The sequence below is a fragment of the Geotrypetes seraphini genome, chromosome 2 (genome assembly GCF_902459505.1).
Source record: "Geotrypetes seraphini chromosome 2, aGeoSer1.1, whole genome shotgun sequence".
NCBI classification, from domain to species: Eukaryota; Metazoa; Chordata; class Amphibia; order Gymnophiona; family Dermophiidae; genus Geotrypetes; species Geotrypetes seraphini.
In genome coordinates this window covers 41,526,281-41,549,006 of record NC_047085.1, presented here as the reverse complement: position 1 = coordinate 41,549,006, position 22,726 = coordinate 41,526,281, and the positions used below count along the sequence as shown (strand labels likewise).

At 42.9% G+C, this 22,726-nt stretch overlaps 1 protein-coding gene across 2 annotated transcripts in view; it reads left to right on the top strand.

Annotated features, from left to right (window-relative positions):
- FER1L6 (fer-1 like family member 6) overlaps positions 1-22,726 on the top strand; it is a 402,024-nt gene that overhangs the window by 194,352 nt on the left and 184,946 nt on the right. For both annotated transcript variants that reach the window (XM_033934878.1, XM_033934877.1), the window contains exons 20-21: positions 2,831-2,955; positions 13,602-13,736. In XM_033934878.1, coding sequence (XP_033790769.1) covers positions 2,831-2,955; positions 13,602-13,736 — 260 coding nt within the window. The remainder of the gene's footprint in view (positions 1-2,830; positions 2,956-13,601; positions 13,737-22,726) is intronic.

The following is a 22,726-nucleotide window of genomic DNA, read 5'->3' as shown; positions in this document are numbered from 1 at the left end:
AGCTGCCCTATCTTGCCTCTCCAGCTGCCTTATCCTGCCTCCCCAGGTGAAAAACAGCATTCGTGATTTTTTGATATTCACGGGGGTTCCTTTCGGGGGAGTACTGTATTCAAATCCAAGCTGAAAGCCCACTTTTTTGAAACTGCTTTCAACTCTTAACTCCCACTCACTGCTGTCAGATACCTAGACCCACTGTATCATTTCCTCTACCATTATCTCCCCAACCCTGAAATGTCCTGTCTAAATTAGATTGTAAGCTCTTCTGAGAAGGGACTGTCTATTGTATGTTAAGATGTATAGTGCTGCATATGCCTTTCAGCGCTATAGAAATAATAAATAGTAGTAGTAGGCTTCTCTTCCATCTTGGATAATAAGGGGAGTCATGTGTGATGGAGAAGAGTATTGCAGTGAAGGTACGCTACAGTCTGCCTGGCAACGATGAAGAAACAGAGAATGAAATCCTCCTAAGCCCAACATAATTGGTAACATGATAGTAATTATGAGAGATTTAAATTATCTCATTCAGTGGACTGGGTGAATATCTCATCAGGACACACTATAAATGTAAATTTTCTATATCTTACAAATGGCTGCTTCATGGAACAGCTGATCCTAGAACGCATGAGATGGGGAATTACTCTATATTTAGCTAGTCCTCACTGCAATACAGGATCGTTGTACAAAGGGTTACAGTAGTGGGGCCATATGGCAACAGTGGTCATAACTCAATCACATGTCATATAATGGAATCTCTGTCTTTCCTTAGGTGTCTCTTTTCCAAGCTGTAGAGTCCTTTGTCTTTACCCTTTCCTTATATTTATTGGGATTCATATCCCGTCCTCCCAAAAGAGCTCAGAACGGGTTACAAGTTTACATACATAATAAAACATAACAGAGTATAGGAATGGAGAGCATGACATTCCATTTTAGATCATGACATGAAAGACAATAGATAGGGAAGCATGGTAGTATTCTAAATACTTAATAGGATCTGACAGGACAAGACCTCATACAGTGGTGGTGATGTTATGAATGTGGTATGACATTGTGCTAAGTAGGAGAGCGTGGTAGTGGATTATGATGCATGACAATACACGGTATGGCAAACAGTACATAAGAGAGTTTGGCAAGAGCATTAACACTGCATGGACTGGTAGGACAATACATAACTGTGAATGCCATTTATCCTTAGGTACCACTCGTGCGGTTCCCAGGGCAGAGATAATAGAGGAGAGTAGAGAGACTGAGGAGCTGCGGAGTGAATACACTTCAAGTCTTTTTATATCTTAGGTCAAGTACTGCCTCCAAACATGCTAAGGGAGGCAGTACTTCCCCCTCCTTATTCGCGAATTCCGTATCTACGGATTCGCTTATTCGCGGTTTTAAACAAAAAAATTCATTTTCATTTTTCAGGCTATTTTAAGCCCTGTAAGCCCCTCCCTTAAGCCTTACCTGGTGGTCTAGCGGGTTTTCGGGGCAGGAGCGATCTTCCCACGCTCCTGCCACGCTCACAGAAAATGGCTCGAGAGACTACAGCAGCTCAAGGCAGCCATTTCCTGTGAGCGATCTGCACGGGGCAGGAGCGTGGGAAGATCGCTCCTGCCCCGAAAACCTGCTAGACCACCAGGTAAGGATTAAGGGGGGGCTTTCAGGGCTTAAAATAGCCGGGGGAGCGGGGGTTAGGGGCAGAACTGGCCCGAATATTATTCACGGTTTTTTAATATTCGCCGGCTCTGCCCCTAACCACCGCGAATACGGAGGGGGAAGTGTACTGCCTTCTTATGCTGCTGTCTTTGATCATTAACTGGACATAAGCCATTTATCTTTAGGTGAAAAAGGTTTCATGTTGTATTGCAGATTAGTCTCTCTCTCTCTCATTATTTCTGGTAGAATTCTTTCATTGTTCATGCCTGCAGTGAAAATAACTTACGATCAGTTTTTCCATTAGGTCTTATTTGCTATCATATAAAACCCTGAAGAGCTATCATTTATTTTCTCTTTCCTGGTAATAGCAGTTAGCTTATCTGGGTTTAAAAATGGTTTGGACAAGCTCCTGGAAAAAAAAAAAGTCCATAATCCTCATTAAGATACACATGAGGAAAGCCTCTGCTTATTCCTGGGAATGATAGCATAAAAGTTTGCTACTCCTTGGCAATTCTGCCGGGTTCTCATGATCTAAACTGGGCTTGATGGACCATTGGTCTACCCCAGGGGTGTCAATGTCCCTCCTCGAGGGCCGCAATCCAGTCAGGTTTTCAGGATTTCCCCAGTGAATATGCATGAGATATATTTGCATGCACTGCTTTCATTGTATGCTAATAGATCTCATGCATATTCATTGGGGAAATCTTGAAAACCCGACTGGATTGCGACCCTCGAGAAGGGACTTTGACACTCCTGGTCTACCCCATTAAAGCAATTCTTATGTTCTTATGATGACTGAAGCATCCTTAGACCTCCCTTAGCATGTTTGCTATCAGACCAAACTAATAGGAAAATCCAGAATAAAAAAAAAGGTAACATGAAAAATAATACTGCATCTTATTAAAAACAACACCTTGCGTATGGAGACCAGTTTGTTTGCTCCTGAGATCTGCTTTTACTGAATACTAATTACATAGACTTAAATAACACAGACTTATTTTGAATGGAAAATCACCTCAGAATTGTTTAATAGGCTTTTCTCCTGTCTCCCCCTTGTTCCTTAAGTATCAGGAGGTTGTGATGAGGAAAGCATTTTCTGATAGCAATTAATCAGTAGTGAGGTAAAGAACAGTGAGAATATAATGAAAAGTAAAAATGGCTAATTTGTTTTGTTTTAAAAAAACAGCCCAAAACCTTTTCCAGCTCCGAGCCCACATGTACCAGGCCAGGGGGCTGATTGCAGCTGACAGCACGGGACTTTCTGATCCTTTTGCCAAAGTGACATTTATCTCCCACTGTCAAACCACAAAGGTAATGGAAAGCTATCATTTTGTGTGGGCAAACAAGACAGCTAAAGGATTTAAACTCATAGCTAAATGTCACAATGCTAGTCCTCCATAGGGAAATCACTGCAGAGAAATCAGAACTTAAGAGAGCATGCAGACAAGAGAATCTTTAGTGCAGGGCTACAAGATTATAGTTGACTAAAATCTGGACCCATAGCCCCGCCCCCAGGCCCGCCCAGTTTCACCCAGCCCTGCCCCATTATGCCCACATCATGCCCTCCAGCCCCGCCCCCTTAACCTGTTCTTGTCGGGAGGGAGGGCATCCGCGCATGCACGGAAGCCCTCCTGACGCGGTGCCAAAGAAGAAGCTTTTCAAAACCTAGACAAAGTGTCGGATTTTGAAAAGCTGTCCGGATGCCCGGACATGCCCTCTAAAAAGAGGATATGTGTGGGTAAATTCAGAAGTCTGGTAACCCCCAGGCTAGTCCATCCACTAGGAGAAGGACAGGCAGCACAATTTAAGGAGTGGCTCTGGCATATGGTCTCCAGCATCTCTTTCCTCCCTGCCACCATGGTGTCCCAACATACCTCTCCTTCTTTCCTGCATCCCACCACACTAAAGTGTTCAGTATTTTACCTTCCATCTGCTGGGGAAGCAATGCAGTAATCAGCATCTATAGAAGATGCACCATGGCTACATGAGGCCTTGAATATCAACACATGCTCAAAGCCGGCCAGGTACTAGTGACCTGGATTGGCCACCTTGAGAACGGGGTGCTGGGCTTGATGGACCATTGGTCTGACCCAGTAAAGCTATTATTATGTTCTGAACTTCCACACCTTCTGAAAGAGGAAGTTCAGAGTGGGTAGGCTGACAGGCCTTGAGCACACATGGATGCGCAAGGCCTTACTCCAGTTACAATGCATTTTCAATGTATACTCTGGAAGAAATCAAAACAAAACAGAACAAGGGACAGTGAATCTTATTTAATTGCCTTTAAACCTAGACGGTGCTCAGATTCCACGAATGGAACAGAAATTCTCAAAACAGGGGACAAACCCCTAAAAGAGATTTTCAGAGTCTATCACTGCACCAACTTCTTAAGGTAGAAAGGTAGTTAAAATATATATCATGTGTAGAAAGTTTTTTTCTTCCCTTTTTTTTGTAGTTTAAATTATATGATGAGTGCAATAAAGTGAAACTTAACTTGAGTGTTCATACAGCATAAACCGGCAAGGTTCTAACGCGTTTCGCCAGAATGGCTTCTTCAGAGAACCTGCTAGCGCTGAATGTAGCTCCAGTCTTTAATTCTTTCTCTCAGATGACCCGTAACTTTTCACTTCCTGTAGGGTCTCTTTGGAAGAAAGACAGGAGCGAGGGAATATGACAGAGACATGCTGTATAAATATTTCTGTAGCATTAATGTACAGGAAATGAGTCTTTTTTTTCAAATGAAAGAAAACTCTGGAAGGAGAGGGCATAGAAATATGATGGCAGATAAAGGCCAAATGGCCCATCTAGTCTGCCCATCCACAGCATCCACTATCTCCTCTTCTCCCTAAGAGATCCCACGTGCCTGTCCCATGCCTTCTTGAATTTAGACACAATCTTTGTCTCCACCACCACAGGAGACTATTTCATCTATCTACCACTGTTCTGTAAAAACATATTTTCATAGATTACTCCAGAGCCTATCACCCTTTAATTTCATCCTATGCCCTCTCATTCCAGAGCTTCCTATCAGATGAAAGAGGCTCTCCTCATGTGCTTTTATGCTATGTAGATATTGAAACATCTCTATCATATCTCCTCTCTCCCGCCTTTCCCCTAAAGCAGTGTTTTTCAACCTTTTTTGGGCAAAGGCACACTTGTTTCATGAAAAAAATCACGAGGCACACCACCATTAGAAAATGTTAAAAAATTTAACTCTGTGCCTATATTGACTATATATAAAGTAATTCTCTTGAATAGGAATCAAATAAACACAAAGAAAGTATTTTATAATGCTGCCACCGCCAACAACACCGTTGGCGGCGGTGGCACTCAAGTGGCTAAAGAGCCGCAGTTTGCCGGCCTAGGGACAACACTGGAGGGTGGCCAGCTGTGCACCCCCTTGGGATGTAAACCCGGGGTGGGGCAGACTGCCCCCCCCCACCCTGGTATGCCACTATCTGTACCTCACTCCCTCCCTATGACCAAAAATTCTCCTTTCTTCTATTCCCCGTGTACACAACCATCTCTTTCCCTCCCTTCCTCTCTCCAAAGTCCATGCCTTCTGTGTCCAAACACTCATTCCCTCCCTTCCTCTCTCCCAAGTCCATTTCTTCTGTGTCCAAAAACGCATTCCCTCCCCCACCTCAGCATCTCTTTCCCTCCCTTCCACTCTCCCAAGTCCATTTCTTCTGTGTCCAAAAACGCATTCCCTCCCCCACCTCAGCATCTCTTTCCCTCCCTTCCTCTCTCCCAAGTCCATTTCTTCTGTGTCCAAAAACGCATTCCCTCCCCCACCTCAGCATCTCTTTCCCTCCCTTCCTCTCTCCCAAGTCCATGCCTTCTGTGTCCAAAAACCCATTCCCTCCCCCACCTCAGCATCTCTTTCCCTCCCTTCCTCTCTCCCAAGTTCATGCCTTGTGTCCAAAACGCACTCCCTCCCCCCTTTTGTGTTCCGTGTTTGCCTCCCAGCCCATCTTTGCAACTTTCTCAGCAAAACGAAGCTCAAGCCGCGAGGCTTCTCTTCTGCTTCCTGCCTGCCCTGCCGCGCACAAATAGCCGAACGGAAGTTTTCTCCGACGTCAGCGCTGACGTCGGAGGGCAGGCTTTGCTTAAGCCCTCCCTCCGACGTCAGCGCTGACATCGGGGAACGCTTGCGATCGGCTATATGTTAGCTGCAGGGCAGGCAGGAACAGAAGACGAGCCTCGCGGCTCGAGATGTATTGAACTCCATGGGTCCCCCGTCCAGCTCTCTCCTGTCCACGTGGGGCGGACCGCCCCTCTCCCTAGACTGGTGGTACTGCCCTGATGGCGGCCCTGACCGTACGGCACACCAGGCAACATCTCGTGGCACACTAGTGTGCCGCGGAACAGCGGTTGAAAAACACTGCTCTAAAGTATACATATTGAGATCCTTAAGTCTGTCCCCATAAGCCTTAAGATGAAGATCACTGACCATTTTAGTAGCCTTCCTCTGGACTAAGTCCATCCTTTTTATATCTTTTTGAAGGTGCTGTCTCCAGAATTGTACACAATATTCTAAATGAGGTCTCACCAGAGTCTTATATAGGGACATCAATACCTCCTTTTTTCTACTGGCCATACCTCTCCCTATGTACCCTAGCATCCTTCTAGCTTTCACTGTTACCTTTTCAACCTGATTGGTACCTTAAGATCGTCACATACTATCACTCCCAGGTTTCACTCCTCTTTCACTCCCTAAATTGTACTGTTCCCTTAGGCTTTTGCAGCCCTTACATTTCTTAGCATTAAATCTTAGCTGCCAAATTTTAGACCATTTATCAAGCTTCGCTAATCCTTCCTCGTGTTATTCACTCCATCAGGGGTGTCTACTCTTGCAGATTTTTGTATCATCCGCAAAGAGGCAAATCTTACCTGACAGCCCTTCAGCAATGTCGCCTACAAAAAAATGTTAAAAAGAACAGGCCCAAGAACAGATCCTTGATGGTACACCACTGGTAACAGGTGTGAGTTTAATTTTCTGAGGCTTTACCCATGCCATTACAAACTGGTCCGTCACTTACCTCGACTTACCGTGGAATATCATTTTCACTTTTCAATTTACAATGTGTGTTTTTACCTTGCCTTTTTATGTTCTCGTGACGCCCTGTTTTTTTGACCTTTTCTGTCCCCTTTACATTTCCTCCTTTGTATTAGCATTTCCTCTTCTTAAATTATGTTACAATGTTTCGAAAGATGGACTTATGGCCTTATTATAGTGTCTGCTTTTCTATTTCTGACACGTAAGGATAGATTGTTCTTTACCCTTTTTTTTTTTTTTTAGATAAGATTATAATAAATGAATTCTATTTTTAACCTATCTCTTTTTTATTAATTTTGGGCTTTTGTATATGGTTTTTAATCATTTTCATTTTAATTTATGTCTCTTTTGGACAAATTAGCTTTTCCACGTATCTACCATCATAGGACCTTTAGAGTACGTATGTTGACCTGTACAACATTTCTTTTTTCCCTCCTCCAATTTTTTCCTTTCCTTATTCCACAATATAGTTACCGTTCACATTATGGTCACCATCTTTATCTAACTAGAGTTTTTCTTCACCTATCTCTGCACTTTGTATTGTATTGATCACTAGTTCAATCCACTTCAACCAGACATAGGAGAACCCACGCACCATTCACACACCCTCCAACCAAAAACGTCAAAAGAAAAAAAAACGTACGACAACCTCCTAGCCACTCGAGCTGCAACACTTGACCCACAACTCTACAACCCATTGACCACGACCACAGACTACAAAACCTTCAAGAAAGAAATAAAAACCCTTCTATTCAAAAAACACATAAAACCCAACTAACACAATCAGGAATGTCCCAAGCATCACTTGCATGACCTGAAATTACTACATATGTACCTCCAATATCTTGACAACTCAGATGTAATCCTTAGCAACTCAAAAAGACTACGAGGGGAGCTCACGGCAGCCATTTCCTATTGGCGATCTACACGGGGCAGGAGCGTAGGAAGATCGCTCCTGCCACGAAAGCCCGTTAGACCACCAGGTAAGGATGGGATGCCGGGAGGAAGGCTGGAGGGAGGCAGGAACGTCTGAAACTTTGGTGTTCCCCCCCCAAAAAAAATCACAAATATGTGAAACCGCGAGTGTCGAAACCGTGAATGGGGAAGGGGAAATGTATTTAAGTGCATACTGCAGCTTTGTAAAAGGACCCCTAAAGGTAAATGTCCAGCTGGCGGCAGTCAGCAAATTTTTTACTGTCAGCGACTTTTATTCTCGGATTTCAATGCTGATATCCAGTCTTAACTGGTTAAGTTAAACCAGCCAAAGATGGGACTGCCACTTACATGGTCCTGTGTGGCCTCTCCTGCCTGGTTAAATAGCTTTGAATATTGACCCCTTTTTTTTTGTGTGGGTCAGCCCATGTTATTAGAGAGATTGACCTATGTTCACACTAATGCACGTGTCATGTAAAACACTGGTGCTCACTCTTGTGGCCAACTGAGAAGTACCATTTTCATTTGAACACCTCACTGGTTATTAGTCTACAACCGCATTAATCCCAAAGGACATTTAAAGGTAGAAAGTATCACTATGATTAATTAGGTATTAGAGGAGCTTCTGAAAGATAATTCAACACAATTATCTTGGTAGCACTCCAGTTTCAGGGTATTCCTAAACCAGACAGATGTGCATCTGTTAGCATTTAGTAGAGATGTGCATTCAGACTTTTAATTCATATTAAAAATGTTTGTGCATGATTTAATGCTTATTAACCTACAAATTAACATGCATACGATCTGTGCATATTAAAAAGTGGAGTAGAACAAAAAGATGTGTGAATCATTTGTTTACTCTTTCCCAAAATACTAGGCCTAGGGGGCATGCGATGATACTACTACGTAGTAGATTTAAAAACAAACTGGAGAAAATATTTCTTCACTCAATGGGTAATTTGGAATTCATTGCTGGAGTACGTAGTGAAAGTGATTAGCTTAGCAGGGTTTTAAAAAGGTGTGGATATTTTCCTAAAAGAGAAGTCCATAAGCCATTATTAAGATGGCTTGGGGGAATCCACTGCTTATTCCTAGGATAAGCAGCATAAAATCTGTTTTTCTTCTTGGGATCTTGCCAGTAACTTGTGACTTGGGTGGAAGCAGGATATTGGGCTTGATGGACCTTTGGTCTGTTCTAGTATGGCAACTCTTATGTTCTTATAACATAGTATCTTAATAAATGACCGAATTGGTCCATCCAGTCTACCCAGCAGTTACACTCATTATAAATTCATGTTTAAATCGAATCATCTTTTCTCTGATATTATTGGGTGTTATCAACCAGAAGAGGAGACAGTAATCTCTGCACAACTATCCACAAGGTCCAATAGAAGGGTGCATAGTGTGCCTGGTCTTCAAACCCATTTATTAGCAACCAAATATACCAACAGAAGAGAGCTTTTTAGCCGAAACACGGCCCATGTCGCGCCCATGATCTTCTATGAGTTTATGATCTGCTATAAATGACTATTCACATAGATTTTATATTTGGTTACTAATAAAGTAAGACTTACTAGCCTTTAGCTTCCCGCTTCATCCCTGCGACCACTTTTGTGAAAAGGGACAACATCCACTTTTCTCCAATCCCATGGAGCCTCTCCCGTATCCAAGGATTTATTGAGCAAATCTTTAAGAGGACCCTCCAGGACCTCTCTCAGCTCCCTCAATATGCTGGGATGAATCCCATCCACTGAAGTTGTTCATAAATACTTTCTTCCATGAACGACATGGTATCCACTCCATTCTCATCTATAACCTTGCCAGTCAATAGTTGTCCTTCTCCAGACTTTTCTATGGTGAACACAGAAGCCATACTGGGTCCGATCAATGGTCCACCTAGCCCAGTCTCCTGTTTTCAAAAGTGGCCAGTCTACATCACAGGATCTGGCAGAAACCCAAGTAGTAGCAATATCCATACTAAACTGTTCTGAATATAGTTATGTCTTATATACTTGCCAGAGATAGGATGGTGGGGCTCTTGGGACCCTTTGATATAAACCAGCATGGCAGCTCATTTGATTTATACTCTCATATAGCTGAAGTTACTGGCAAAAATGTAGTTGATTTACTTTGGTTAAAGAGTGCCTTGTTTAATCGTAGAACTTTTCTCTGACATGAGATGAGCTTGCAAATCATAACCGGCGATGCTTTTATCAATAAGGCTTAGTTTTGTTCACTGCCTAAATGTGAAATAAATGAACATTTGCTGTCTTGCTGCATGGAGTTCGTTTCTCATTGTTTCAGAAATGGTCTCGCCATGTCAGATACTTCATCTTAAAAATTCACAGTTTTCTTTAGGGGACTGTGTACTAAGCAAGTTTCTCATAGATACGTATATAGGTTGAGGTCCTAAAGGATTTTTCACATGCTGTATCTAGGAAGCCCCCTGGAGAATATAGTAACTTTAGTACCATATTGTTTCCCAGTAATGAGTTATCTGGCTAAAAATATTTTCAATTAAAAAATGGATGAATTGCATTAAGGGATAATGGATTATTTCAATTGCACAGTTTCCTTTTTTGACATTTCTAGAACTTTTTTTTAATTGGCAATTAAGTAGACAGTGTGTTCCAACTGCGAACACACAGGGGTCTTACAGGAAAGTTAACTATGACTACTAATCATTTCTGTAGCACTATATGATTCCATGTAGAAAATTGCAGGATACAAGAAGTTGTTGTATTGCATTGCTGTATTGTATAACACAAAGAAAGGGATTGAAACACACAAAATGTCAATAACGCCCACAAAAAAGTGTCCACGCCAACAGAACTGGGACGAATAATTCTTTATTTTGTAAAAGATCTGACACTGCCAGTGTTTCGGCTCTTGGCCTGCCTCAGGGGTTTACAACAACATACAAAAACATTAGGCAAAAATATACATATATAAATTCCAATGTACATATATAAATTTGGTTCACTTTTAAAATAACCTTTAAAATAAGAATGTAAACATAATTATATGCTTTAAAAAAATATATCATTCATCTCCCATTTTGCTACATGTGTAGACAAAAATCACTATACTACACGTCATATTTCTCTCATACATAAATAAACAAAATGTGCATAAATGTGTACTTATTGATATGTTTCATTTAGAGAGTTTTAAAAAATATATAGATGTATTGTAAGGAGATATGAGAGTCCTAGCTTTAGTAAAAATCCCCCTGGATTTTTTTCTACATTTTGCTGTCTCTGGTTTCTGCTTTTATCTTCTTTTCACTCTTTTCCTTCCAGTGTCTGCCCTGTCTCTTCAATCCAGCATCTGCCCATTCCATCCACTGTCTGCCCCTTCCATCCACTGTCTCCCCCTGCCATCTCTCCTCTAGACCCCCCCCCCCTTTGGTCTGGCATCCATCATCTTCCCTCTTTTCCCTCATGGTCTGACATCTTTCTCCTTTCATCTCTCTTTCCCTCCCCACTGTGGTTTTTAGCATCTCTCTCTTCTCATTTCCTCTGCTCAGATCTGATATCTCTATTTCCTTCCCTGTTCTCTGGCATCTCTCTCTCTCTCTCCTCTCTCTCTTCCCTTTCCTTCTCTGGTCTTCCTTCTTTATTTTCTGCCTCTATCTAAATTAAATTCTTTCTTACTATTTAGTCCTCAGTTTCCCTCTTTTCACTATGTCTACCCACAGCATGCCACCCCTTTCCTTCACCCCTCTACTATCTCACTAACTCTATCTTCTTCCCCTATCCAGCATATGTCATTTTTCTTTATCCCTCTTTCCATCCAGTATGTGTTCTCTGTCTCCACTTCCATTCAGCATTTGCTCTCCCTTCTCCCCACTTCCATTTTCTGCTCTCTTCTCTCTCCCCCCTTCGATCATCTACCCCTTCTCCTCACTTCCATCATCTGCCCTCTTCTCTCCCCCCTTCTTTCCACTTCCATCATCTGCCCCTTCTCTCTCTTTCCCCCCACTTCCATCATCTGCCCCTTCTCTCTCTTTCCCCCCACTTCCATCATCTGCCCTCTTCTCTCTCCCCACTTCCATCATCTGCCCCTTCTCTCTCCCCTTTCTCTCCACTTCCATCAACTGCCCCTTCTCCCCACTTCCATCATCTGCCCTCTTCTATCTTCCCTTTCTCCCCACTTCCATCATCTGCCCCTTCTCTCAATCTCTCCATCCACCACAGGCCCACCTTTCCGATTTTGGCAACAAGATTGGAAATGACCCCCCCCCCCCCGCGATTACACTTAAGATCGGCAAAGGGCCTCCTTCTACCCCCGGCATCAACAGAACTTCAGATCGGCAATGCGGTGCTCAGTCAAAAGCTTCCCTCTGACTGAACTGCCTTGGCGGAAACAGGAAGCTGAGTCAGAGAGAAGCTTTTGACTGAGCACCACGTTGCCGATCTGAAGTTCTGTTGATGCCAGGAGAAGGAGGCCAAACTTGAGCGCCGATGCCATTAAGTGCCATCATGGAGGGGTGAGCGCCAATGCCACTGAGTGCCATTACCGGGTGGGTGCCGATGCCGCTGAGTGCCATCGCGGGGGGGAAACCATACCGCTGAGTGCCGTCGCCATTGCAGCCCAGGAATTTTCCGGACCTGGCCGGCTGTGCACCCCCCTAAGGCTGTACCCGGGGCGGACCGCCCCCCCCCCCCTTGGTATGCCACTGCAGGGATGTCAGGTCTGAAATCCTGCTTTTCCCAATCATATTCCTTGTTAGCATGTCAAAGACTTAACATTCCTGTACCAGAAAAAGCATCTTTCTCTCCCCTATTCCCCTTCCCTGATCAAGCATCCCACTCTATCTCTCCACTATCCCCCCCCTCCCCAGAGCAAGCATCTCTCTCTCCCCTATCCCACCTCCCCAGGGCAAGCATCTCTCTCTCCCCTCCCCAGAACAAGCATGCGTCTTTCTCCCCTATCTCCCTTCCCCAAACATATCTCTCTCTCTCCACTATCCCACCTCCTCAGAGCAAACATCTCTCTCTCTCCCCTATAACCCTCTCCCAGAGCAAGCATCTCTTTCTCCACCCACTCCCCCCCCATTCCTCTCCCATGAGCAGTTTTTCCTATCTCCTCCCAGGTGCTGTCTTCCTTGGCAATTAATTCAGGACCATAGCAAGCAGTCCTGAAGCTTTCCTCCCACGAGTCCTGTCTGTGCTGCAACAAGACGTTGCTGTCAGAGGGCATGAGAGAAGGCCCCTGGGCTGTCTAATGTCAGCCTGCATTAATCTTTGACAAATATACAGGAACGGGGGGTGGGGGGCGGGGAACAACAGGCAGAGGGGCAGCAGAGAAGGTGCAGGGACTAATTCTGAGGGGGCCTTAACTAACGATTTAACCTGGAGGAAGCCTTGCCTTCAATAATGAAGGTACTTCACTGGTCTCTAAAAACAATCCAAGCAAACAGAATAATGGTGGGAGCCACCAAAGATGTCTCGTGGGACACCATTGTCCTGTGAGCTTTGCAATAAAGACCACTGCCCTAAAGACATAGGCAATGAATGCTCTGTACAAAACAATAATCAACCTGCTTCTATAATATGGAGGTCCTTAGATTGTCTGCTGATAGGAGGCAGGGAGATACATGATCATAATCCACTTTTGGATATAAGATTTGGAAAGGTTAACACATCTGAACCCCAAATCCAAATGTTATGTCAGACTCACACCAGATTCAAATTCTGCCCTGTTTGAGTTCAGATTTGAATTGTTCACAATCCTATAACAGGAGTCCATCAGAAATGTCACTAAAATCAATGAGGCCTCTACTTTCAGCCAGCCATTCACAGCTCAAATCCCATCCTCTTTCCCTTTTCTGTAAATAGTGTTTCATGCAAGGTTTCATGTCTGCATTCCAAGGCACATTTTCCCCAAAAGTCCTGTGGCTATGCATACAAGAGGAAGATGCTGCTCTTTATCAATGAAATGTTTTCTCTATCTTTCACAGATCATTTCGCAGACATTATCCCCTACCTGGAATCAGATGCTGCTGTTTAATAATATCCCACTGCACGGTGATGTGCAGGAGTTTCAGGAGAATCCCCCGCTGGTGGTTATAGAACTTTACGATGACGATGCTGTGGTACTGTATACACAATTGAATCGTTCCTTTGGCTAATTATCTCTGTGGTCACTTGTTCCTTTGGTTTCCTCTGTGATTACTGTCATTATATTTTCACAAACTGGTAAAGATCATGTGCTAAATTTCTAATGAGATTTTAGGTATAACCCTCTTTATGCTGCAAATTTGAATTTAAATGGGCTTCTATAAATGCCTTATTAACTCAAAACAAGCCCCGCACGGACAAACGCCATTAGCAGCTAAGTTATTTTTTCTTGCTTTTGCTGTGGATGTTATGAGCTGGACTATACTGCCTTTTGTTACATTCACCCACTGATTTTCTTCTGTATTAGGCGTGCTGTTTGATAACACCTGGCAGGCTACTTTAGTTGCCTTGTTTTTGGACTATTTTTCAGCATTTACACATAAATAGATAAACAGCTTTTGTAGGAGTGGAGTTTTTTTGGCCAGATGAAGCTGAACTGAGGCCTTTTTCTCCACTTCTTTTCTTTTTCTTCTTCCTTTTCTCTTTGGGGAGTGTGAATGCTGTTGGTTGTAAGTTTAAGGCCTTGTGGTGTTGCTGGGTGTGTGTATCGTTTGTCCGTGTGGGGCTTGTTTTGAGTTAATAAGGGATACATTCAGGCCCTAATCCTTGAGTATTAACTTCTATAAATGCCCCTTAAACACTTTCAAGTTTTATTTAAAATTTGATTAATCGCTTAATCTTACTTCTAAGCGAGGTACAAAAAAATAAAAGGTTTAAAAACATTCAGGGAGGTACAATATATGAGACATGGACTTAACATACAACACAGTGCCGGTGGGGAAAGGAGGTTAGAAATACAATATGGAATAGGAAAGAAACGAATATGGGAAAAACATAAGGTAGAGATTTGAGAAAGGAAAAGGAGAAAGAGAAAAGAAGAAGAAGAAGAAAAGGTTATGGAATAGAGTTAAGATGGGAAAGAAGCTTATCCTAGCTTAAAGAGAGATCGAAGGCTTTAAGCCAGGGGTGTCCAATGTTGGTCCTCGAGGGCCGCAATCCAGTCGGGTTTTCAGGATTTCCCCAATGAATATGCATTGAAAGCAGTGCATGCAAATAGATCTCATGCATATTCATTGGGGAAATCTTGAAAACCCGACTGGATTGCGGCCCTCGAGGACTGACATTGGACACCCCTGCTTTAAGCTTATCCTAGCTTAAAGAGCATAAAAAGTGGGATTTAGAGAAGGGAAGTGTGGGGCTTAGCTCAAATTTTCAGCACTAGGGCCCAGATTCTACAAACGATGCCTGGAGTTAGGTGCCTATCTAGCCCAGGGGTAGGCAATTCCGGTCCTCGAGAGCTGGAGCCAGGTCAGGTTTTCAGGATCTCCACAATGAATATGTACGAGATGGATTTGCATGCACTGCCTCCTTGAGATGCAAATCTATCTCATGCATATTTATTGTGGATATCTTGAAAACCTGACCTGGCTCCGGCTCTCGAGGACCAGCATTGCCTACCCCTGGCCTTGCCGATCTAGACACCTAACAGGCCGGCTTTTATCAAGCCATGCTAGAGGTTTTTAATGTGGGCTGGCATGGCAAATTCCTGTGAGCGTTGGAGCACATACCTGACTGGTCCATGCTAAAAAAAACCTCTAGTGCAGCCTGGTTAATTATTTAATTTGGCTTAATCGGCACCGTTAATTGAAAAGCACCAAAAAATAATAATTAGCTTGTAGGTGCCTACCACTTTGAGGTAAATAAATGAATATATAGTATAAAGAAACCCTGTCCTATGGTGACTCAAAATATCCAAAAACTAAAACCTAGGACAAACTGAAAAATTTCACAGGAGTACACAGAATGTGTAATCACCACTAAATTAGGGAATATATTATATTATATATTGTATAGCTTGCCCTCAGTGTGTGATCTTAAACTATGAGGACAAAATGCCCATAATGGGCCACGCCTAGTAACTTAGAATGCTATAAGTTTCCTGTTTACTCACCACGCTTGTGTGTGACATATGAAAATCAAACTGTGAGTAACCACAATCAACCAAATTAGTGGTGTGTAGGTCCTGTGAAATAATAACAGCAAGGTGAATCAGCACGCATCATTCAGGTACCACTTTGAGGTAGGCGTCTACCCCAAGGTATCTACCAGAAAGTAGGCCTGGTTAGGGGGGCAGATTTTGCATGGATTGTGGGCATGGTTTAAATTAGGTATCAGTAGGCGGCTAACTTAGGTGCACTCTTAAATGGGAGTGCACCTAAGGTTTCAATGCCTACCAGCAACTTAGGTGCTGCTAAGTACAATTCTACAAATGGGGCCTAGTAGATGATTGACAATTGCGCTCTTCAGTGCCTAGAAGTTAGACGCAGTTTATAGAATCAGGGCCTAGACTCATAAATCTAGGCAAATGAACATTTTAAGCCTAACTTTTAACTCATAAATTAAGAAGGACTTTCAGCTGAACACATGGAACAGTATTTTAGAAAGGATGTCCAGCTCCAAAAATGGACAGCCAGGTTGGTATGTCACCAGTGGAATGGAGAAAGTATTTTAAAATGTACAGATTGTTCTAAAATACATGAGAAATGGACATCCACGTGCTTGTGATGTCCAGCATAAACATCCACTTGACAAACTGAAATGTCCAGATTGTGAATGGTGTATGGACGTCATTGTGACAGCATAGGAGAATCCAGGTTATAAAATGGCCTCATGGGTAGCCATGTGGAGTAGGGGTGTAGCCTAATGTTTAGAGCAGTTGACTGAGAACCAGGGATCCCAGGTTCAAATCCCACTTCAATTGTTATTTATTTTCTAGATTTTTAGCCCATTACATTAACGGGTGCTAGAATAGATGTGTAGACTTTGGCATTTCTTTTTTTCTTTCTTTCTTTCTGTGTCTGTCCTTCTTTCTCTCTGCATGCCCCCTTTCTTTCTTTATGTCTGTCTTTATTTCTGTCTCTCTCCCTGGCCCCCTGTCTGTCTGTATTTCTTTCTTTCTTTCTCTCTCTCCCCCCTGTCCAGTAGGAACCCTTCCCTGCTCCCCCTGTCCAGCATCAGCCCTTCTCCCTTCCTTTTACCTCCCCATTGTCCAGCAGCACCTCTTCCCTGCTCCCCCTGTCCAGCAGTAACCCTTCTCCCTTCCTTTTACCTCCCCACTGTCCAGCAGCACCCATTCCCTGTTCCCCCTGTCCAGCAGAAGCCCTTCTCCCTTCCTTTTACCTCCCCCCTGTGCAACAGCAGCATTTCTCTTCCCCCCCCTTCCCTGGTCTTCCTTCTCCCTCATTCCTTCTGTCTCCCCAAAAGGGTGCTGCTGCAGCATTCCCCCCGCGGTCTTACACAGACATCGGCAGCATTTTCCCCCTCCCCCCCACCGCAGTCTCACACAGCCATCGGCAGCATTTCTCATTCCTCCCCCCTCCTCCTCCCCGGTCTCACACAGCTGTCGGCAGCGTAGCATTCACAACTCGCTGCTCCTGCTTGCTTCGGTCCTTCGTCGCTGCCGGGTCCCACCTACTTTCTGTTTCCACGAAGGCAGGACCTGGCAGCGAGGAAGGCCCGAAGCAAGCAAGAGCAGCGAGTTGAAGCCTCCCTCCCTTCCCTATCTTCCTTCAATGCTGCCCTAGTCAGGAAGTGACTTTGGCCATGCTCCGGGGGCTCCAACACTGTGCTTGCCGGCTTCGCTTCTCCTCCCTCCCCCCATCTCCGGTTTCAGAGGAACAGGGTCGGGAATAAGGAATACAAGGATAAACTACATTTGTTTAAAATAAAATAACCAAAAGAAAAAAACATTTAGGGAAGAACAACATCAGGAGGGGTATTAAAAAGTTTTTAAAGAAACTTGGTCTAAAAGTAACTGGTTTTTTTTGGGTTTTTTTTTAAAGACTTGATCTAAATGATAATAGAAAATCAAAAAGATTATCTAGTCTAGGCTTCATATGCATCTTTATAAAGATAGCTTTTTAGTTTGCTTTTAAATTTTTCTAAGGAAGTTTCAGCGCGCAAAAAAATTGGAAGTTTGTTCCAAAGCTGGGGTCCCAAGATAGAAAAAGTTGTGGTTCTTCTGGTGCCAATTATTTTCAGTGATGGAATGGTCAGCAAATACTGATCAGCTGATCTAAGAGATCTAGCTGGGGAATAAGATATTAAATATTGATATAAAAATATAGGAGTATTAGTTTTCTGAATTTTGAATGTTAATAGTGCGATTTTATATGTTATTCTGTGTGAAATCGGTTGCCAGTGTGCTTCTTGCAAGAGAGGAGTGACATGATCATATTTTTTGGAGTTAGTAATAATTTTTATTGCTGTGTTTTGTATTATTTGTAACCTTCGTATTTCTTTCTGTGTTATACCACCCTGACCCCTCTTTGTCACCCTCCACACCCTTCCATACCACCCTGACCCCCTTTCTTACCCTTCATCATGTTTCCATACCACCCTGACCCCCCTTTGTCACCCTTCACCATGATTCCATACCACCCTGACTCCCTTTCTCACCCTCCACCCTGACCTCCTTTCACCACTCTACTATGCTCCTTTCTTTCTCCATCCCAAAGATCCCGCGATGACTGCTTCTGCTCCGGATAGAAGAGGTAAGTGACGTCGGAGGGGCTGGGCTGGCAGACGTAGTTAGTTGCGGCAAGATCCCGCAATGACTGCGGCTGTCGATCTACCCCCCCCCCCGACGTCATTTACCTCTTCTGGAACAGAGGCAGTAGACGGCGCAGTCATCGCAGGACCTTCGTTCACTTCAGCTTGGCTGCCGACTCTGCTCTAAGTACGGCAGCTGCGCTGAGGTGCCGTTTGCAGCAGCGCGGGAGGTTCCGGATCCGGCCGGCTGTGCACCCCCTTGGAGTGTGCACCTGGGGTGGATCACCCCCCTCGACCCCCCTTGTACGCCACTGGTCGCTTCAACAGTCAGCTCCTGGTTTAGTTCTTGCAGTCAAAACTGTGGATTTCCATCTCTGTCTTACGCAGATGTGGTCAATTTGATTTCAATACATGCCATTTGGAGAGTTCCATGTGTACTGGCGAGGTTTGTGATGTTGGAATGCATATTCATAATTGACTGTTGGTTTGTTTTGCAAAACTGTAAAGTTATTACCAGCTTCATTTCTTCTTCCTAGTTCATGCTTTCCAACCACTGCATCTTCAAATGTACTTCTTACTTTTGCATTTAAGTACCCCATAACGATCAGTAGATCTTGTTTCGGCATTTGATCTATTACATTGTGAAGTTGTTCGTAGAACAATTTTACATCCTCATCTTCTGCGTCTGTCATTGGAGCATATACAGTAAAACCTTGTTTTGCGAGCATAATTCGTTCCAGAAGCATGCTTGTAATCCAAAGCACTCATATATCAAAGCAAATTTCCCCATAGGAAATAATAGAAACTCAGACGATTCGTTCCACAGCCCAAAAACTGTACTTGTATCAAGGTGACATTGATTGGCTTTCCCTGCAGACAGACAGACAGACAGTGATTCTATCACTGATAACATTGCATTTTAGTATCATCTTTGAAAGCTTATTATTGAGGATGAATGCTATGCCTTTTTTCCTGTCTGTTTCATGACCAGAGTAGCAGATCCAATGCTCGTTTGATAGAAAATGATCCTGTTCTGTCCATTTGAGCTCACTGACCCCTATCAAATCGATTTTGGTTTTTCCATTTGATCTTTAACAATTTCCAGTTTTCATTGCTGCATGCTTTGTACATTCCATGTACTGTAATTAGTGATGAAGCTAAAAAAAACAACAACTCACTGGAGAAGAAAAAGAAAGCCAGAAAAGTAGCAAAAGAAAAAAAGACAAGCAAAACTATCCAGTGACAGAGAAAAAGTATCACAAATGAACCGAGTGTTTCATTGTCAAGTTCAGCAAGCTAAAGAATGATATCTCAATGATATTTGTCATAAAATTGAATCAGTGGAAAAACCAGATTAGCGTATCAAGAGATTATGAGATTGCGGCATAAATTCCAACCTCGGCTGGGGATGCTTAAAGACATCAATTGAATGATATTGAATGATCCAGAAAGCATTAAAAAGAGATGGAAAGAATATACGGAAAATTTATACAAACAGGGCAATGAGGATAACATTGGGAAAATTGAACTGGAAATATAAAAAACCTGCGCTATGTATGTGAGGGTAGGGTGGATTGTTTTTTATGTGTATTTTATGTAGGACAAGGCAGTTAAGGCAAGTCCATGCCTGCATGTATGTGTTTTGTAATGTGTGTGTTTTTGTGCTTTTTTACTAAGTATGTGTTTTTGGAACCCGCTTTATATAAACCATACATGCTCATCACCAGCAACTAAGAAGACATGCTGTATCTACTGAGAAAAGTCAAAGCCGAAAGTCAAAACATGGGAATAGAACTGAACATAAACAAGCCAAAGATCATGAGCACGGAAAACGATGAAGATTATGAGCTTGAAGGCAATTGAAATCCTTTACAACTTCTATTCTATTTCCTGGGCTCTTTTGTTAACAAAGAAGCAACTAGTAGGGAGGAAATACTCCACAGAATAACACTTGGTCGCTCTTCAATGAAGGCTCTTAACAAAGTATTCAAAGACAAGGAGGTAGCACTACAAACAAAGATCAGACTTGCCCATTTTCTCAGTGGTTAGTTATGGATACGAAAGCTGAACACTACAGAAACAAGACAGAAAGAAGATTGACTCAATTGAGCTTTGGTACTGGAGAAGGATTTTAGGTGTGCCGAGGATCGCCAGAAGACCTAACAAACCAATTCTGGAAGGGATCACAACGGCTATGCCACTCGAAGCCCAAATGATGAAGTTACTACTGCATTATTTTGGTCACACCATCAGAAGAGAGAGATCACTGGAGAAGGACATCATGTTTGGGAAGATCAAAGGACCAGGCGAAGAGGGAGACCTGCAATCAGATGGCTGGACACGTTGAAATCAACCATGGGGATGATGCTGGAGGACCTTTCCGAACTAGCGCAAAACTGGTTTCTTTTTAGATCCGCAATTCAAGTTGCTAGGGCTCAAGCCCGAGTCAATGGCACCTAACAACAACAAACCTGAATGTATACTGTTTCAATAGTTTTGAGCTTGAGAAGGTAGTCCACTTTTAAAGGTAACAAACAGAAGCAAGCAAAACAAAAAAAAAAAAAAAAAAGAAAGAAAATAAGATGGTACCATTTTTTTTGGACCCAAACTAGCTTCTTCTTTGGGTCAGAAATGCAAAGTTATTGAAGCAGTGTACATTCAGGTGTTTTTCTGTCCCTGTAGAGCTCACAATTTAAAAAAAAAAAAAAAAAATCATAAAGAGCTGAAGTGGGATTTGAACCAGTACACTAGCTTACAGGCCCTGTCGTTTAACCATTAGGCTATTCCTCCATACCATGTGGAGATCTGTTAAGAAACTAATGAATGAATGCCTGGCATACTGATTTGGAAATATCTGCTGAAGATGAGTTATGGCAGGAAGTATGCACCAGAGCATTTAAGTCCATTCGATCGGCTTCGGTCTTTCAATCAATGTACTTTCTGTTGAATCGATCCCACTGGACCCCACAGAAAATCGCTAAACTCTATCGTACTGTCTCCAATCTATGCTGGTCCTGTAAGAAATCAGTGGGCACGTTGCCCCATATGATATTCCATTGTCCTCACCTTAAATTGTATTGGGACAGAGTTTGGAACACCATCTCTTCTATATTGAACATCCATGAACCCTTACACCTCAAAATCATTATTCTAGGACTAAAAGGATTGAAACATTCCCTATCTGAACATAATACATGCTTACTCAACATCTTACTGTTCTTGGCCATTAAAAACATCTTGCACTGTTGGAAGGACCTATCAAAAGTGAAATATACTGTATGGTACAGTTTGCATAACCATCAAATTTGAAAGCGCCATAGCAGGAAAACATAATGCCACTAATTCATTTCTCAAAATATGGAGCCCTGTTCAAGCATACTGTACTTTAGACCGTTGACACACAGTATTTTTGGATAGCTTAATTTATGCCATGCGGTGATGCATGTGCAACGTCAACAAAACATGTGTACTGAATTGTTATATCTGTTTGACATGAGATATCTGGTTGTATTGTATTGCCTTATTTACGTTAATTTCTTCATATACTCTGCTTGGCTTGTACAGCTGGAATGTATCATGTCCTAATCAATATTTGTATATTTGGTTCTTTCTCTATATGTTATTATTATAAATTTAATTTAAAAAAAAAAAAGAGATAAAAAAAAGAAACTCATTTTAAAAAATTAGTACCATGAACATCCAACTGAAGCTGTCACACTTCCCAGTATCCCTTGCTAGTTTCACATTCAAGGGAGAGAGGGGGACAGCCACTACTGGTGAGTTAAAGAGGTGGCTTCACCGAATCCCTTCAGTGGAAAGCTTAATAGAAGCATCTTTCCGTAACCTGGATGTACTGGGTAGCAGGTCTAAATACCAAGTTCCACCTTTATGAAATCAGTGTCCATATTTTAGCCCCTAGTCTATCCAAAACACCCAGACCAAGCTCCCTTGCAATAAGGACATATTGTAGTTTTCGCCATCCATATCCTAGCGTTATAAAATTGGAATTTGGATGTCCATGCAATATGGATGTCTAAATCAGATGACCAAAACTACATAGAAACATAGAAAGATGACGGCAGATAAGGGCTATAGCCCATCAAGTCTGCCCACACTATTTACCCACCCTCTTAAGTCTACTGACCCCCTAAAGTATAATTGTAATTATACTGTCACTCTACTGACCCGCTCATTCAAGTCCATACCCTAGTGACCCTATCCCTTGGCATGAACCTCGTAGGGATCCCACATAGGTATCCCATTTGTTCTTGAAGTCTGGGATGCTGCGTGCCTCGACCACCTGCACTGGAAGCTTGTTCCAATGCTCAATCACTCTCTCCGTGAAGAAGTACTTCCTGGCGTCTCCACGAAACTTCCCTCCCCTGAGTTTGAGCGGATGTCCTCTTGTGGTCGA